Source organism: Stigmatopora argus, chromosome 13, assembly GCF_051989625.1.
Source record: "Stigmatopora argus isolate UIUO_Sarg chromosome 13, RoL_Sarg_1.0, whole genome shotgun sequence".
NCBI classification, from domain to species: domain Eukaryota; kingdom Metazoa; phylum Chordata; class Actinopteri; order Syngnathiformes; family Syngnathidae; genus Stigmatopora; species Stigmatopora argus.
The window spans coordinates 9,830,258-9,847,553 of record NC_135399.1 but is presented as its reverse complement, the minus strand read 5'-3'; the positions used below and the strand labels follow the sequence as shown (position 1 = coordinate 9,847,553).

The 17,296-nt window shown below is 39.7% G+C and overlaps 3 protein-coding genes across 11 annotated transcripts; 2 read left to right on the top strand and 1 right to left on the bottom strand.

Moving 5' to 3' along the window:
* Window positions 1-616: 616 nt before the first annotated feature.
* On the top strand, window positions 617-11,959 carry pfkla (phosphofructokinase, liver a). 4 transcript variants are annotated; one of them, XR_013304557.1, is made up of 24 exons: window positions 617-822; window positions 1,609-1,682; window positions 1,764-1,841; window positions 2,933-3,122; window positions 3,198-3,363; window positions 3,691-3,735; window positions 3,829-3,937; window positions 4,323-4,418; window positions 4,484-4,576; window positions 4,663-4,788; window positions 4,849-4,913; window positions 5,582-5,645; window positions 6,044-6,190; window positions 6,273-6,343; window positions 6,408-6,495; window positions 7,383-7,535; window positions 7,622-7,786; window positions 7,849-7,910; window positions 8,155-8,266; window positions 8,898-8,997; window positions 9,397-9,502; window positions 9,593-9,740; window positions 10,739-10,953; window positions 11,040-11,959. XR_013304557.1 is itself a non-coding variant. In XM_077616732.1 (23 exons), the coding sequence occupies exons 1-22, from the start codon at window positions 738-740 to the stop codon at window positions 9,738-9,740; spliced, it is 2,343 nt and encodes a 780-aa protein (XP_077472858.1). In that variant the 5' UTR covers window positions 617-737; the 3' UTR covers window positions 11,040-11,959. The 4 variants fall into 4 exon arrangements, 3 of the variants coding, with proteins under 3 accessions (XP_077472858.1, XP_077472856.1, XP_077472859.1); XM_077616732.1 differs by lacking the exon at window positions 10,739-10,953; XM_077616730.1 differs by lacking the exon at window positions 11,040-11,959 and having other exon boundaries at window positions 10,739-10,988.
* LOC144086699 (uncharacterized) lies at window positions 10,714-14,430 on the bottom strand. 5 transcript variants are annotated; one of them, XM_077616739.1, is made up of 13 exons: window positions 13,931-14,426; window positions 13,666-13,722; window positions 13,432-13,558; window positions 13,266-13,355; window positions 13,016-13,191; window positions 12,548-12,774; window positions 12,377-12,476; window positions 12,243-12,307; window positions 11,701-11,885; window positions 11,496-11,622; window positions 11,103-11,144; window positions 11,005-11,029; window positions 10,714-10,930 (listed from the first exon to the last, which is right to left on the bottom strand). In XM_077616739.1, the coding sequence occupies exons 1-13, from the start codon at window positions 13,980-13,982 to the stop codon at window positions 10,818-10,820; spliced, it is 1,386 nt and encodes a 461-aa protein (XP_077472865.1). In that variant the 5' UTR covers window positions 13,983-14,426; the 3' UTR covers window positions 10,714-10,817. The 5 variants fall into 5 exon arrangements, with proteins under 5 accessions (XP_077472865.1, XP_077472863.1, XP_077472867.1 ...); XM_077616737.1 differs by having other exon boundaries at window positions 12,377-12,653; window positions 12,732-12,774; XM_077616741.1 differs by having other exon boundaries at window positions 12,243-12,476; window positions 12,548-12,653; window positions 12,732-12,774; window positions 13,931-14,425.
* On the top strand, window positions 14,322-17,210 carry tmem169b (transmembrane protein 169b). 2 transcript variants are annotated; one of them, XM_077616744.1, is made up of 3 exons: window positions 14,322-14,639; window positions 15,151-15,440; window positions 15,512-17,210. In XM_077616744.1, the coding sequence occupies exons 2-3, from the start codon at window positions 15,164-15,166 to the stop codon at window positions 16,144-16,146; spliced, it is 912 nt and encodes a 303-aa protein (XP_077472870.1). In that variant the 5' UTR covers window positions 14,322-14,639; window positions 15,151-15,163; the 3' UTR covers window positions 16,147-17,210. The 2 variants fall into 2 exon arrangements, with proteins under 2 accessions (XP_077472870.1, XP_077472869.1); XM_077616743.1 differs by having other exon boundaries at window positions 14,329-14,639; window positions 15,077-15,440.
* The last annotated feature ends 86 nt before the right edge of the window (window positions 17,211-17,296 follow it).

Below are 17,296 nucleotides of genomic sequence, written 5' to 3'. Positions count from 1 at the left end.
TTGTTGTTTCTTTTTTAATGTACCATTTTTTCCTTCTTTAATACTAAATTATTGCATACTCACTCGACTATACTAAAGTATATATGCTGTTGTAACAGTACTGCTTAACTCTTTTAGTATATATAATTATATATATGCCTATGCATGTACATGTACATTTACATGTACATGTGTATATATAGTATATATACATATGCATATTTACATGTACATGTATATACATATGCATATACATGTATATATACATATACATATGCATATGCATGTACATGTATCATACCTGTCAACCTCTGCCGATAACTGCCCTTATAAATGATTATTGATTCCCCTTACAAACCCCAAAAAAAACTTACAAACACCGTATGATGTATACATATACTTATATACATATATACTACATGCACGCACGCACACCACCCGCACTGCCCTTAACAACATTTTCTCGTTGTGTCAACGTTCAGCGTGTCGCGGAAGGGCGGTGTATACGTTCCAACCTAATCTAATAACTGTAAAGCACGCTTCCCCGGGCTGCTCAGGTGAAGATAACGACAATCATTCACCTTCGGACAGGCGGAGTCAAGAAGTCCAACTACAGAAACACGTCGACCACTGGTTTAAATAGGGTTAAACCCCGCCCTCCTCAAGGAAAGAGAAGAAACCCCTCAAACGGTCACTTGGTGTTTATAACGAACGTCCCCTCCAAATTTTAGTTTCAGCCGGGATAAAAACAATCAAACATGTCGTCCATGGATCTGGAAAAGTTAAAGATGACCGGGGCAGGCCGTGCATTAGCGGTGCTCACAAGCGGCGGAGACGCACAAGGTGATTCCCAACCCACCAAAAGTGTCATATCTTTTTAAAATGAAGATTTTTTTGACATCGTTTGCCGAAAACAAGTGAAGTTAGCTCTTGCTAACGCAGCTATTGTGTGTAAATCCCTTTAATATCACATTTACTGTGTTATAACAATTGTTTCGTCCATTATTGACGTCATTATTATTGTTAAGAAACGGTGCACAACTATTAATGAGACGTTCAAAGACTGTAGTAAAAGTGACCGTTTTATTGAGTACAACGAGGTTAAACAGGTTAAAACGACAAGGTCTGAGCAAATCTGCTTCAACCTTCTTCGATGCTAACCTTTGGCCGATATGGCGTTATGAAATCATAACTCCAAGTTGATATAGCAACATCTAATGAAGTTAAGGAAGCGGAAGTCCGTGATTATGCACGATGATTATTATAGGGATGGGCGATCTGGGCAGAGGAAGGGCCATATCGTCAAATCACGATTTATTTCAGGGTTTTTTTCAAACGTTGTTTTGTTTAATAGATAGTTTTTTTTACAATGGCATCTCACATCTAAAATAGGTTTTGGTGCACAAGATGTCTAATTTTCTTTCAAAATCTGACAGTAATTTTTACATCTCCAGATGAATATATTGGATTAAATATGACATGGTTGATGACTGAGATCGATCAATTTTTTCAATCTTAAACTCACCCAGCCCCATTGCACCACCACAAAAATAAAAAAAAACATTTTCCCAATTCAGTTGATTTAAAATCACTCATTTTAAATGAAGCTCTCGTATTGTGCATGTCCAGGGATGAACGCTGCTGTGCGAGCTGTCACCAGAATGGGCATCTACGTTGGTGCCAAAGTCTACCTGATATATGAGGTAAAATAACATTAAATGAAAGAAAAAAAGAATATGCATTGCTGTTTCTTATCATGTGTTGCATGTTTTGTTATCTTGCAGGGCTACCAGGGGCTAGTAGATGGAGGAGATAACATTAAACTGGCACACTGGCATAGTGTGACCAATATTATCCAGCTGGTAGGTTGAACGTGTCATTAGTCGTATAAGTGGCCAATGTCCGACGATCTTAACACAAGCAAAAACAGTCGCAGTAGCTTTTATTACTCTGGAGGGAAAATGTCTCCCCATTACCGAAACGTGTATCCACCTTTCAATTCCCGTCTTTTTACTTCAATTTAATATCAATAGGAACATCCTGCCCTTCTTCAATGCATTATAACATGTTCTCAAGTTCTCTATCTCTTTTCTTATAATAGGGCTTGTATTTTTCATCAATCTTCCTGACTGTCTAGTGCAGGTTCTAATCTGGTAAGGGGCCCTGCTGCATTTGTTTTAGCTGTTCTCACATAGCGTTTCGTTGCTAATAGAAACCAGAAAGTAGTTCCGCAGTGACAGAAGTTCCTGGTGTCCATTTGAGGACCTTATGGTGCACTTGAAAGGCATGCGCATGTGAAGGAAACATCTTTCAGTGTTGTTTTTAGTTACAGTAGTGGGGTTTACCGTATTTTCCGCACTATGAGGCGCGACTGAAAGTCTTCCATTTTATTGAAAGTGATTGATACATAGATCAATAGTATTGGTTATTCATTGGATGACACTCCCTTCATTGTATGAAATGTATAACACGACTCCTAAACACTACTACAATTACTACTACAACAGCTCCATCTAGTGGATGCATAACACAACCCCTGACCACAACTACTATTACTACTACTACCTACAGCTCCATCTAGTGGATGTATAACACAACCCCCTACTACTACAACTACTACAGCTCCATCTATCTAGCATTGGATCTATAACACAACCTATTACTCCTAAAGCTCCATCTAGTGGATGTTTAACACAATCCCCTACTACTACTACTACTGTGTCTTATATTTCGATGCACCTTTATATATATCACACATTTTAAGATAGGCCATGGGTTGAAGGTGCGCCCTATAGTGTGGAAAATACAGTACTCAAATTTGTACTTAAAAATGGCATGTATTTCGTATATGAAAACTAACAGCAAGTAGCACCTTGGTAACCTTTTCAACCCTTCTCGCTATAATTTTTTGATTGTCTGTCAATGTTAATAAATTCTGACTTGACCGTCACAGGGTGGGACGATAATCGGCAGCGCACGTTGCAAGACGTTCATGACCCGCCAGGGGAGACTGGCGGCTGCCTCCAACCTGGTCAAACGGGGCATCACCAACCTGTGCGTGTGCGGGGGCGACGGTAGCCTCACCGGAGCCAATGTCTTTCGCAGCGAATGGAGCAATTTGCTGGAGGAGCTCGTCCAGAGCGGTGAGTTTGAGACCCCCATTTCCATCACTTTGAATGATTTATTATTTGATTTTTTTGTTGTTTTTGTATATTCAGGCAAGATCACTGAATCACTGGCAAACCAGCACAGCCATCTCAACATTGTGGGTTTGGTGGGATCTATAGACAACGACTTCTGCGGCACCGACATGACTATCGGAGCGGATTCTGCTTTGCACCGCATCATGGAGATCATTGATGCTATCATGACTACTGCACAAAGGTGAAACAAAAAAGCAATACATCTTTGGGAACGTTGACACATTTGCTTTCATTGATGGTGGTTCATTTGAACTGGGAGAGAATAATTACTGCCAAATAAGTTGGATGTGTACCACGGTTAGTGACAAACCTTTACTAACTTATTTATTACCTCGGGCTGATGTGTATAAAGAGAACACCGCCGTCCAAATGAGTTTGTTTGAGCCTGCAGGAACATGCTCGGACTCGTACTATCCATGCATCTTTCACCTTTAAAATTTCAACATTACTCAGTCGGAATGAAGTCCTGAAAAGAATCCAACAGTTGATTTGTTTGTTCTCTCGACAGCCATCAGCGCACATTTGTTTTGGAGGTCATGGGGCGTCACTGTGGGTAAGTTTTTTTTGTCATCCCTAAAGCAACTCTAATTCTAATAGATAGACATTTTATCATGTTTTTTATTTTATTTTATTTTTTTTAATTCAGGTATCTCGCTTTGGTGTCTGCACTAGCATCTGGTGCTGATTGGCTATTCATTCCTGAGGCTCCTCCCAAGGACGATTGGGAGGATCGCATGTGTGACCGTCTCGAGGCGGTAAGAATTCCAGATGGTTCAGTCAGTGTAAGGATGGGAAAAATAATAGTACTTGAATCATTTCGGCTGTTAAAAATAATTAATTAACAACTAATCCATCCTGAAATGAATCAACAACTATTTCCATAGGCCTTTAGCGCCATTGTCTTTCTTAAAACGGACAAATGGCTTTATTTCAATAGGTCTCTCATTTCTGCATTCATCAGTGAAAGCAGACTATTGTTTTTGTAAATATTATAAATAAGGCATTTGCAATGGTGGTTTGTTTTTGGCACAATTATCAATATTTTTCACTGTTTTTTATGACAATCTGCTAGTCAAAACAGTAACTGACGGATACATTTCCAAAAATTTATTTGTATATAATCTCTGTGTATGCTTTCAGAGTCGTATCAAAGGGTCCAGACTGAACATTGTAATTGTTGCCGAAGGTGCCATTGACATGCACGGAAATCCCATCTCCTCTACTTACCTCAAAGATGTAAGATATAAAATGTTGTTCTTGGTAGAACACGCAAACATAAAATGATGGGCTTTTCTCTGAAGCTGGTGGTTAAGCGGTTGGGCTACGACACCCGAGTCACCGTCCTCGGACACGTCCAACGAGGAGGAACTCCCTCAGCCTTTGACAGGATACTTGTGAGCGTTTTTTGCGTACAAACCAACACAAATACACAATATACCACAGTCGCCCGAAACAGACCGTGTCACTTTAAAACTTATAGAGCAGCAAGCTCGGCGTGGAGGCGGTCGTCGCCCTGATGGAGGCGTCTCCCGACACTCCCGCCTGCGTCATCGGCCTGTCGGGCAACCAGGCTGTCCGTCTGCCTCTCATGGAGTGCGTGGAGATGGTGAGCCCATCTTCTACCGCCAGTGGGTGTCGCTAGAATCTAACATTCTCTCTTTTGCAGACAAAGTTAGTGCAGACAGCTATGAATGAGAAGAGGTTTGATGAAGCTGTCAAACTCCGCGGGGGGTAAGTGGTGACCGTTTTTAACAAGATGGGTTTTTAACAAGATGAGTTTTCAACAGGGAGGGAGGCAGTGAAGGGATGAACTATTTTCCTGCCATTGACATCGCTAGACGTCTTATCTGTTTTTACTGAGAGGGTTGATGACAAATGATCGATACCCCGTGACTTTTTTTTTCAATAATATCTCCAAAAAGGGAAAACAATCTCTATAAAATATTTTTTTTAAATCATTTTTTTTTTCATTTAACAACAGCATTTTTATAAAAATGGTATTGATAAACGCTGATGACCCTCTGAGTTAATCTGAATCGAACATCTTTTGACATCTATGGCAGCTAAAGAGTTAACAGTTAATATTCTTCTATTTATTTAATTAAGTTTCTAAAAATGTTTTTGGAATTTAAAAAAAAAAAGAAAACATGTTTTAAAATTGAATAAAAACAACATTTAAAAACAACAACACACCCACCAATGGAAATAAACCGTAAATGTATCCATTCTACTTCATCCGTTTTAGTTTTGAATTAATTGCTGCCAACCCTCCAAGTCAGTATGGGTTGGACATCTGTTGCTGTCTATGAAGCTAACAAAGATATTTTGGAATGTGGACTACTGACTGGAATTTAGAAGTTTGTACCTAACTAGTAATTTTATGAAAAATATCTTTGCAGGAGTTTTGAGAACAACTTGAATATTTATAAGTTGCTCGCCTTCCAGAAGCCTGCCCAGTCTAAGGTACGTCCATGACTCAAATTGACACAAAATTACAGGTAATTCATAATCTGGATTCCTAAATCGCATTTATTGGAACAATACAGGTAATTCTTACATTAGTGATGCGCTGATTCCGACACTAAACATTTATGATTAAAAATCTATATATATAAAGTGAGTGCTTTAAGCTTGACCTTTAAAATAAAAACAACAACACCTCTCTCAGAATATCGCTATGTATGACTTCTTGGAAGTTGGCAAACATTGGAGCAGAATAATCAATTTTAACAACTTTATTTGACATTGATAGAAGTTGAACACCTGATGAAATTATTATTAATGAGCGCTAACTTTGACTGTATGTATCAAAGAGCATTTTACATCCTACATGTGTGTAAGTGAAAATCCTCTTCTCTTAGAGCAAATTCTCCTTGGCCATCCTGAATGTGGGTGCCCCAGCAGCAGGCATGAACGCGGCCGTGAGGTCAGCCGTTCGATTAGCCATCGCAAACGGCCATAAAATCTACGCCGTGCACAACGGTTTCCAGGGCTTCGCCAACGGGGACGTGAGTTCCTTCACACTGCCATCTCAGACTCCCGACCAGTCAGCCTCATCATGGTGAAAATGGGACTCTTTGTGCTCGGTAGGTGTTTGAGATGGAGTGGCACAACGTGGCGGGATGGACTGGACAAGGTGGCTCGCTGTTGGGTACAAAGAGGTGAAATTTTGATTATTTCAGGCTCATAGAAAATCGATGACATGTCTCAAAACCCCTTTTTTAGAACCCTTCCCAGTAAACACATGGAGAAGATTGTGGAAAATATTAGCAAGTTCAACATCTCGGCTCTGCTTGTCATTGGAGGATTTGAGGTAGGTTGAACCACATTGAGACGGTCTTTTACTAGAGTCCAGGGATCAAAAACTATTATCATCCAGGGATGGATATCTTTGTCTGGATGAGCAATTCAGGAGTACATATTATCATTCACGTGGCTTCAGAGAGCATTGACAATTTGCCCGGTTTAGATAGCCTCTTTTTGTCGGTTAAACTCTTTCTGAACTCTACTTCAACCTGCTGGTATTACCTATCAAAATACAGAACGACTGCAGTCTGGATTGCTGAAAGCTATTTTCAGAAATATATGTAAGAAGGCACAAGAAATGCACAGTAGTAAAGCACAATACAATAGGAAGCACTACGAGACGTGAGCCATGGAAAATCAGAAAGTGGAACATCCAGTTAACAAAAATTCACAATAGTCGCAATATTACAAGATTAAAGCCCCAATATTCCATTATAAGAGGCATACATGGTAATATGTTGAGAGAAAAGTTACAACTATTAAGTCATAGATTGTAATATTACAGGGTTAAAATCGTAATATAAGGACATCAAAGTTGTTATGTTGCTTATTTTTACATTGCTCAAACCAAAAGTTGTTGGGTTTCGCAGATTGAGACTCTTGGCGACGTACTAACACCAAAACTACTTTTAGCGTAATGTTGGGGAAAAAAAAGTCGTAAAATTACCGGACAAAAGTCTATGTATTATTTTTATGTGATGCCAACTGGAAGTTGTTTAATTTGGTGGACTTCACTGCGACGTAAAAATCAGTATGAACACAAACCAGCATTTGGCAACGGATATAGTGTGAGAAAGTCAAGTAGGGGGCTGAAAAATTCAGTCCCGCGGGCTGTAAAGGTCAAGTTTAAGGCCCTCTTGCTATGCCCTTTACCGTTTTCTCTCCCCTCAAAAGGCCTACAGAGGCGTGCTGGAACTCTTCGAAGCCCGAGGTCACTACGACGAGCTCTGCATCCCCATGTGTGTGATTCCCGCCACCATCAGCAACAACGTCCCCGGAACCGACTTCAGTCTGGGGGCCGACACGGCCGTCAACGCCGCCATGGAGGTAAGCGAGCACGCCCGATGTTCAAACAAACCTGTTTTTTTTGTTATCTCCTCTCAACACCTCCCGCTTACAAATCTTCCTTTTAGGGCTGCGACAAGATAAAGCAGTCTGCTACAGGGACAAAGCGACGCGTGTTTGTAGTGGAAACAATGGGGGGCTTCTGCGGTTACCTAGCGACCAGCACCGGAATTGCCGTGGGCGCCGACGCGGCCTACATCTTTGAGGACCCCTTCAACATCCACGACCTGAAGGTTGCCGCCGCACTTTGTTTTTCTTCCCGGGTTCGACTTGTCATCACGTTGCCTCTTTGTAGACGAATGTGGAACATCTCACGGAGAAAATGAAGAAGGACATCCAGCGTGGGCTTGTGCTCAGGTCAGACGAAGTCAGCGGGATTCAAAAGCTAAAAAGCATGTCTGGCTGACTTCTTTTATATCATTCTTTTCGATGTATAGTCGGTACATGCAATTTTTCAGCTTAATCAGTGCCAATGAAAGCCATACGCATCCAGTCTATTTGGATCGGGAGCGATCGATTGCAATTGGCCTCCCAGTTCAATTGGATTGGGCGTCCACGACGCTGAAACATGAAAACTAATCCAAGCTTTTCTGCTCAACAGGAACGAGAAATGCCACGAGCACTACACTACAGATTTCCTCCACAAACTGTATTCTGCAGAAGGCAAGGGAGTTTTTGACTGTCGGGTTAATGTGCTGGGACATCTCCAACAGGTACTGGCCAACATTTTGTGTGTTTTATTTTTATTTATTTTAATCCCCAGAAGAACATTGATATCACATATCGCAGGCTAAATGCCTGATCTGCGCCAAGAGCCAATAGGAATGGGCCTCGTCACATTTATCAGCCATGTTAAATGAGAAGATGAGACTTTGCAAGAATTGCTTTCACGTAAAAGATGGTTGTTCTGCCTGATCGGCACGTTGTAGCTTATTCGTACAGGACAGGATCGACACCCCCCCCCAAATATTCAACCAGATTCTTTCCCTTGGAATGAAGATAAGAAGTTTTCTTTCATTAGTTACAAACGGCATCATTTGACCCACATGACATTCAAATCAATGAAGCATGAAAATAACTAGAGATTTTTCATTAACATTTGTCGAAAATCTATTGCATAGTAAAGAATAATGATGACATTAAAAAAAGAGACTAATTATAGGAACAACTGTGTTCTTAACCAAACTGTTTGTACATCTGTCTCAAATTGAGCAAGGTCAGAGTATTTTATTGGGGAAAATGAGTCTCCTTACAAATGGACTCTGCCACATCTAGCCTTGTATGATGTTTTAAAAAAAAAGACAAAAAACAAACTTAACAAATGCTTCCACTTCACCTCACCAGGGAGGGGCACCATCTCCATTTGATAGAAATTATGGAACCAAACTGGGAGTGAAGGCCATCCAGTGGATTAATGAGAAGCTGATGGAAAACTACCGACAAGGTAGGAAAAATTGCGAAACGGCTCAAAATCAAACATGTGGCGTCACCTCAGATTTCATACTGTGTGGCCCCCATCGCAAATTATGTGCATTGACTTCATGTTTTTCTACTCTAAGGAAATGTAAATAAAATGTATGTAGGCCACAATGAAAGTAGAAAGAATATTTCGTTTTTTTGGTTTTTTTTAAATTGAAAATAACTTTTACAGTCCTATTTTTATAATGGTTAGTTAATATGTTCTACAATAATAGTTCAAAATAAAAAAATGATATCAACTGTAACCTTTGTTTGCCACCCCAGCCCTGAATAAATACATTTAACACATGACTTGCCGTCACAAAATACTTCTATCGCCGTCAATGGCAGCCGCTGTTAATGAGCAAGGGTGCGTCACACTCAGGTCGCGTGTTCGCCAACTCGGCCGACTCGGCGTGCGTGCTGGGTCTCCAGAGGAAGGTGGTCTCCTTCAGCCCTGTCACCCAACTCAAGGATGTCACCGACTTTGAGTGAGGAACCAGAAACGAACAAATTTCCTTTCGTATTAATGGGAGCAGTCAATTTGAGGTGCCATTTCCCGTTTGTCGTCTGTACCTTAGGCACCGCATGCCTCAAGCCCAGTGGTGGTTCAACCTGCGACCCATGCAGAAAATGTTGGCCAAGTATCAGACCAGCTTCTGTGAATACGTCCCAGGAGAGATCGAACATGTCACCCTTCGCTCGCTAAGCATCGACTCGGGCTTCTAGGTGCGCCTTTATTTTATATTTTATATATATATATATATATATATATATATATATATATATATATATATATATATATATATATATATATATATATATATATATATATGTATATATATATGTATATATATGTATATATATATATATATGTATATGTATATATATATATGTATATATATATATGTATATATATATATGTACATATATATATATATATATATATATATATATATATACATATATACATGTGTATATATACACACACATATATATATGTATATGTATATCTACATATACATATGTATACTATATGTATAAGCCTTCAATTATTCCATGACATTTCTTACAGAATGGGCTTTGTACTCACTGCTACTATTTAAATGGAGCATTCGATACAAAACCCGATATTTTAGTTTTTACCACTAAGGTTAAAAACATTTTCCAGGGACACCATATTTTAAAAAAAATCCAATTAATCTGTCTCTGGTTTTATCTTGCCACCATTTTAAAGTCTTATTGAGTTTCCTTCTGAATATTTTTGAGTGTATAAAGAGCCTGCCTTAAAAATGGCAGTTTCTTACATTGTACTGAAAAGTGTACTGTTTATTCTGCAGTAGTCTGAAGTCAAGTCTTGCTAGTGTGAGTACACAAACTACTTTGTATTACTACTCAATCCATCATTAATGTGTTGCATAGTTGTGCATTCCTTTTGCACTAAAGTAGTGTTGACAGAACTGTGACTATTTGTGAGGAATGAGTGTGAATGGGGAAAAGGGTATTGTTTAATTTAGTGGTGATTATGCGAACTCATTGGCTGCCATTGACTCTGATGACGCTAGACGTCCATTCCAGTTCAACTGGGAGGGTTGGCAGCGATCATTAACTTCCAGTCAATGGTAGTCAATGAATGAAATATGATGAAATCTGCAAAATTATTTTTTGTGTTATTGAAGTCCATAACCAGAGTCTATTTCTGTTTTTGTATTGATTTATTTATTCAGGCTTTTGAAACAAGCAACCACAACACAAAACATTTTTAAATTTGTAACCGGAAGCTGAAAAAAATGAACAGTGACTGTCTCAATTTTTGAATGGAAAGGCAAAGTCGATGTCACTGTCTTCCTTCTCGCTGGAGGTGAAGGGCAACTGGAAATCGTCACTTTGATCCGACTTATTGAACAGGAAATCCAAACCTGCCGGAATTGACATTGTTTTAGTATGAAATATTATAAAAGTCACATTGGTGCTTAATTTGTGAGATACTTACCATCTGATTTATTCTCCTGTTTTGTCTGAAAGCAGAGTTTGAATAAGGGGTTAAAAACAACAACAACAAAAGTCAAGAATAGAGGAGACTTAACCTACCTTATTTTTGAAAAAGGAGCTGCTGAACATGAACGGCGCATCCTGCCAAGACATTGAGGTGCTAAATATTTCTTTGGTACGGCACAATTTAAAAAAAGAACTAGGAGTATAAAAATCAATATATTATCAAAACCAAGAAAATATGACAATATTTAAATTGTAACATGAGAAGTTGTATTAAGAAAAGAAAATCATACCTAAATTGTTACATTGTTACATTACTAGTATATTACACAAAAAATGTGACAAAGCCGTTACGTATATTCACATTAAGTAATATGTATGGGTGTGGCTAATTTAGCTAAATATGTAAATTCTACAACACAGTATTAATATAAATCCCTATATGGATTCTAATTTGGTGTAGATGCGGCAAAAAAAATAAGGGGTTACCTCATCTCCACCATCGTCACAACTGAAGCCAAGGAACCCGGGGGTGCTGGGGTTAGAGTTGGTCGAAAAGGTGAAGCCTGGAGATTTGTTTTCAGAAGAGCCTTCCAGGGAACGAGCTGGGCTAAAGCTGTTGTAAAAATAAAAATATATATTAAAAAAAAAATCCAACTATTTCAACATTTTGTATTTGATCGATAAAACCGACTTAAAGGAAAATGTTGGCATTTTAGGCACAGGGAATGACGCTGAGATGGGGGTTTGTTGGGATTCCGCTGGAGAAAGAGCGGCGCTGTGTTCCTGCGGCGGTTGCTCTTCTTCCACAGTTGCGTCTCCTTCCTCCATTTTCCACTGCGCTTCCTCGTCTTCCTCCAGCACCACCGACAGCCTTGTCTGTCAGCAATTAAAGATAGAAATACATATGTGAAATAATTTAATACATGAAGTTAATTTAAAGGAAGCAATCAGACAAAACGTTTTCATATTTTAGGGGGATATATTCATACTCCGGTAATCATTTTAATCTTTTGTTTTGAAAAGTAAATTAAATAAAAAATAAATTAAACAGTTTATTATTCTTCATGTATTATAATTTTATCGTGTAGTAATACTTTGTCAAAATAATCAAAACTATATCAAGCTAAAAAAAATAGGTTGTTTTTCTTTTGTTGCTGCGATGTAGGACTCAGATTTTCCTGCCTAAAGATTTGAACCTCAAAGTTTAAGCCTGATGAGTTTTGCGGTTCTTACTTTTCTGAATGGTGTCTCTGCCAGTTTCTCTTCCCTGCTAGCCAAGTCATCTGGTCCAGCAACATCTAAAGAAATGCTCAACATGTAGGTTTGACAGTGCATGCAAAAAAATGGAGACAAAGTGGCACATTCACCTTCATTGCCCGAAGCTCCATCGGGCATCCAGGAGGACAAGTCCCATGCTCGGCTAGGAAGTTCCTTGGCCGCAAAAGTTTCTGGACAGCTCGCACATAACTGTGTCCGTTGCAGTGAGCGGAAACCCGACCGACACGGAATCCTCGTCTAAGCCGACGACCTAAACGAACCTTGGCGTCATCGACGTTGGCGGCTTGGATGGCTGCTGTGGATCCCTCGATTGGTGAGTGCTCCATTTGAGTGACTGTTTCTATGGGGGGGTGCGGGTGAAGCTCACTAGTGGGATAAAATTTATTAGAACATACATTGTAACAGTTTGTATGTGAGTATATGGTAAAAAAAATGTAAATATACCATTCTGGGTCTTCATCTGATGTGGAACGAGGCACACTAAAATCTGTAATTTAAAATCTGGTAATGAATGGATGAAGGAACTTGCAGCAATATACCGTTTTAGCTTCAAGTGGAACTTGCAATGGGCTTTAATTGAGATTCTTTAAGTTAAATATAAGGTGATTGTAACGTAATTGGATGGCTAATATTGTTCATGGCACTGAACGAGTTTCATCAACCATTTTTCCTTTGGTATTCTAATTTAATTCCACTAATTTTGGGGTTTTGCTGCACGTCTGAATTACCAGTGACGCATGCACGGCGCCCCGCTTCCTTGACGTTGACTGTCGTCACTTCATCTTGAGAGGCAGTGAATGAACTCTCCATGTCATCATTTTGCACCTGAATGTTTAGCACGTATGGCATTTGGTGATCATGAAACAGTTTCCGGTAGCTCGCCATCTTTTCTTCGTAGACATCCCTAGTTAAAGTTGAAAATAGAAATGGGGGAAAAAATGCACGTAATAAATTAAAAATTAATAATGCAGGACCCACTTTTCATTGTTGTAGTTGGCTTTTATGTTCTCCAGTTCCAATTTCAAAGTGCGCTCGTATTGAAGGAGCATCCCCTGAGTGACTTTCATGCTAAGGGTAGAAAAAGCATTTATTGTGGATGTAGAATTTCTAACAATGATCATTTAGCACTCTTTTGGGCTGATACCTTTTTGCAAGTGCTCTGTTATGGTTCAAATTGTTTTGTTTCATGTCTGCATTCTCTTTCAGGGTCTTGATGTCTGCCCGTGTTGTTTCGATACAAGTCCTCCTCCGGGCAATTTTAGTTTTATTCACTGTGATCACAAAACACACAGCAGTAAAGTTAATGACACATGATAAGAAACAAAATAGATTGCTTTTAATTGAATAAAGAAAAATACATTTTTAGACCAGCAGTTACCTTCAATCTCTTGGTTAATGTCATTCTTCCTCTGAGTAAGTTCGCGAGCCTCACTCGCTGTGTTAAAATAATAATAATATTAATAATAATAATAATAAAACACGCACATGCGTACACGCGCACACACAAATACGTATTATAGTAGGCTCGTTTTCTCAGCACAGCCTGTTATGATTAGATCAATATCTGAAAACTAGTCAAAGCAAACAGCGACCAAGACTGAAATAATTCACATTTTTATGCCGAATGTCATAAAATAACTCACCTAACTGAAAGAGGATGTTATCAATAGCACTGGTGGTACTTTGATGAGCCATTTAAGTGACAGCTATTCTTTAGCATGAGCTAATTAGCCTGACTTCTAGCTATGATTTGACTAAAAACATGAAGTGGCGCGAAGGCCTAAACTAACATGAAACTGATTTTAAAAAATATATAGTAGTTACAACGCTAACCGACAAACGTGCCTTTTAAAATGCATACGATAAGGCTTTTTACAATGAAATATTTTCAACGAGTTATTCAAACGTATTTAGGCTATTAACAGGTTTGTTGGAGCGCGAGGTTAGTTTACGTAAACTTCGACGGGTTGATTTATAGGGCTTTTTTATACATTAAAATAATATAAAATGAAATCCCGTTCTACTTTTCTTTTTAAATTGAAAATAATTAATAAGTAAATTATTCGTAGCAATTGACGGAAGCTAGGGCGTGGTTTTTAGTGGAAACGTTTTACGTAACGCATCTGCTCAGCTGGCCACTTCGGCTATTCTTGAAAGACTTTTACGTAAGAACGTTGTATTGGCCGCCCATCACAGCGCTATTCTGGGAGCCAGAGGCATTTTTTGCGTAAATCATCAGTACGCCCAATGTGAGATGTGCCCACCACCGCAAAGTGCAAGATAAATAAAGGATTACATTTTCTTATTTAAAATCATTACAATTCTACTCAACGCTAACACAGTTCCGCTAAGGTAAGAGTGACTAGAGGGGGTCGTTCGTATGAGAGGATCGTGTTTTTCGCTGGCTATCGGAAGACAAAAGAGTGGACATGGGTGGGATTTAAATGGCAGGAGAATGGCTTACATTGTGTATTTTATTCCTTAATTTTGGGCTAAAATGTTCCCAGAAAGCGCGTAAACCAACCAAAACGTGTCTGTAGGAAAACTGCATTCCCACCGTCATACGTGAATATCAACAGAAAATAAATATTTCAAAATTTCAATCATTTCGTTTCACACTGTATAATGATGTATTTTCATATATGGTTCATTTGGTGGATTTTTAAGTCAATATGAGGACACGCATGAACGTGCACGGAATGTAGGTCAGCCTCATGTGATTCATTTTGTGGCTTGAAAACTGTTTTTTTAATGTCCCTCCCTGTGTGTCTATTTATGTCATCCATCAGGTCGTTTCCTGCCTTGAATGCATCGAGAGGACAGTAGTCCCCATTCACTGTCCTTTTCTGGTGGTTGACAACAGGCCAGCTGACAAGATGACCCAGGTGGAGGAGTCACAGACGGAAGGAGAAGGCAGCCCCCAGATCGTTTCCCACCGGTCCGAATCGTCGGCGAACCATGTAGACGACGGCGACGTGGGACCGTCGGTGAGGAGGAAAAGGAGGAGAAAGCGAGACCAGCGTCCTGCGTCGATCATCGTCTATCGCTCCGATGTGGAGCGAGAGACCGGCGAAGACCAAAGAGGTGAAGAAGAAGGAGCGGAGAGGAGTGCCGAGGAGGGAGCTAAGTTTCTCTGCACGCCCACGAATGAAGGTCTTTCAATCTTTCCCATTTTTTCATCACAAAATCAATTAGATTCATTTCTTAATCTGTCCACTCAACAGACGTCGGTTGGAGCCTTCCCCCTGACAGCCGCTACGTGACCCTGACGGGCACCATCACGAGAGGCAAGAAAAAAGGCCAGGTCGTGGACATCCACGTGACCATGACGGAAAAAGAGCTCCGCGAGCTGGCCAAGTCCAGGGAGCGGCTGGACGCCGAGTGCCAAGCCGGCGAGGACCCCGAGCGGTCCTGCGGCCTGGGCGTCTGCCGAGGTCCTCACGTGGTCCTGTGGAGCATCTCCTGCGCCCCCGTCGTCTTCCTGCTGTCCTTCATCACTTCCTTCTACTACGGCACCTTGACCTGGTACAACGTCTTCCTGGTGTACAACGAGGAGCGGACGTTCTGGCACAAGATTACCATCTGCCCCTTCCTCATCATCTTCTACCCGGTGCTCATCATGCCCGTGGCTTTGTCCCTGGCGCTCTACTCCGCCGTGGTGCAGGTGTCCTGGGCCTTCGGAAGATGGTGGCACGCCGTGAGGGACCTGGAGAAGGGATTCTGCGGGTGGGCCTGTGGGAAGATGGGCCTTGAGGACTGCTCCCCGTACAGCATCATTGAGCTGCTGGACTCGGACACCGTTTCGAGCACGCTGCAGAGTCAAGGCCCCAGCGGACTCGCCCAGACGTCGTCGGTGTGAAACTAGACGGAACCGGTTCGCAAGCTGTCAGGTGTTTAACAAAAGTGCAATGACGCAGACAGAATGCAACGTTGGAGGAATTTGTGTACAGTGAAAACTATGGAATGCAATACTGTGCAATGATCTGAGCCTTTATAAACACTGTAAAACACTGTATTTTTAATTGTTTTGTTTGTACTCACATTTACAATATTTAACAAAGGCAACGTTCTGCATACACTGCAGTAGATTTTCCTGTGGGTTCTGTGGAGGACAAAACCAATGAATAATTGATACTCATAATTGCTGTGGAAAAAGTAAATAATCAAGGGATCATGTAAAAAAAAAACTAAATAAGCATGGGTTACTGTGAAAAATGGGATGTATCCTGGGAAAAACAAATATCTGCATATGCACATTATTAGAAATGTGTGTGCTGTTTAATGATGTTATAACCTAAATGAGTGATGGTAACCAAATTATTTGCACAGTGTTTTTTATTTACGACAGGCAAACACAAGTTTCTGATTCACAATTATTTTGTGAAGAATTAAGTTGACTTAACACATAACATTAGACACCTTTCTGTTATGTCTCAAACCTTTATTCCATTTTTGTGCTCACCTAAAATGTGGTTCAACAATCTTTGTTACAATCTGATATCCTATTTTTGCATTTTTAAATTCAATAAGATATTTTACCCCACTGTTCACTCTAAATTATTATGCAGCCTGACTCTTATCTTGAACGTGTTTATTATTGTGATTTTAATTCTTCCAGTCAGAATGTTTTTGTTCAATTTTGTTCTCTCTTTTTAAAAAATGTTTATTTTTATTTATTTATTGTAATACATACATGTTAGTGTAGATATAAATGTGTCAAATACTTTTTGTTTTCTACGGAATAAAAAAAAAATCTATTTGTTCATATTTGAACAGTGGACAGTTGTATAATTAACATAACCTCCCAAAATATTCAGCAGGTAATTTGGGTTGTTTTTCCAGGGTTAAGTTTCTTGTATTTTGTGTCTTGTGAGATAAACAGTATGGATGTAAACATTTTAAAAATTAAAATCATAAAGTTGATGCATGACAACACTGAATACGTTACATCTACATTTCAGACCCATTAACTGGCAAAGACAAACCATTTCATCAAAAGATAATTACAC

Excerpts from the sequence above, each read along its gene's own strand:
- pfkla (XM_077616732.1), top strand. The coding sequence starts at position 738 with ATGTCGTCCATGGATCTGGAAAAGTTAAAGATGACCGGGGCAGGCCGT. Across the intron at positions 3,736-3,828 it reads GTCATGGGGCGTCACTGTGG|GTATCTCGCTTTGGTGTCTG; the intron begins GTAAGTTTTTTT and ends TTTTTAATTCAG. Across the intron at positions 4,577-4,662 it reads CAGCCTTTGACAGGATACTT|AGCAGCAAGCTCGGCGTGGA; the intron begins GTGAGCGTTTTT and ends TAAAACTTATAG.
- LOC144086699 (XM_077616736.1), bottom strand. The coding sequence starts at position 13,982 with ATGGCTCATCAAAGTACCACCAGTGCTATTGATAACATCCTCTTTCAG. Across the intron at positions 13,192-13,265 it reads GCCAACTACAACAATGAAAA|GGATGTCTACGAAGAAAAGA; the intron begins GTGGGTCCTGCA and ends AACTTTAACTAG. Across the intron at positions 12,308-12,376 it reads TGGAGCTTCGGGCAATGAAG|ATGTTGCTGGACCAGATGAC; the intron begins GTGAATGTGCCA and ends GCATTTCTTTAG.
- tmem169b (XM_077616744.1), top strand. The coding sequence starts at position 15,164 with ATGACCCAGGTGGAGGAGTCACAGACGGAAGGAGAAGGCAGCCCCCAG. Across the intron at positions 15,441-15,511 it reads CTGCACGCCCACGAATGAAG|ACGTCGGTTGGAGCCTTCCC; the intron begins GTCTTTCAATCT and ends TCCACTCAACAG.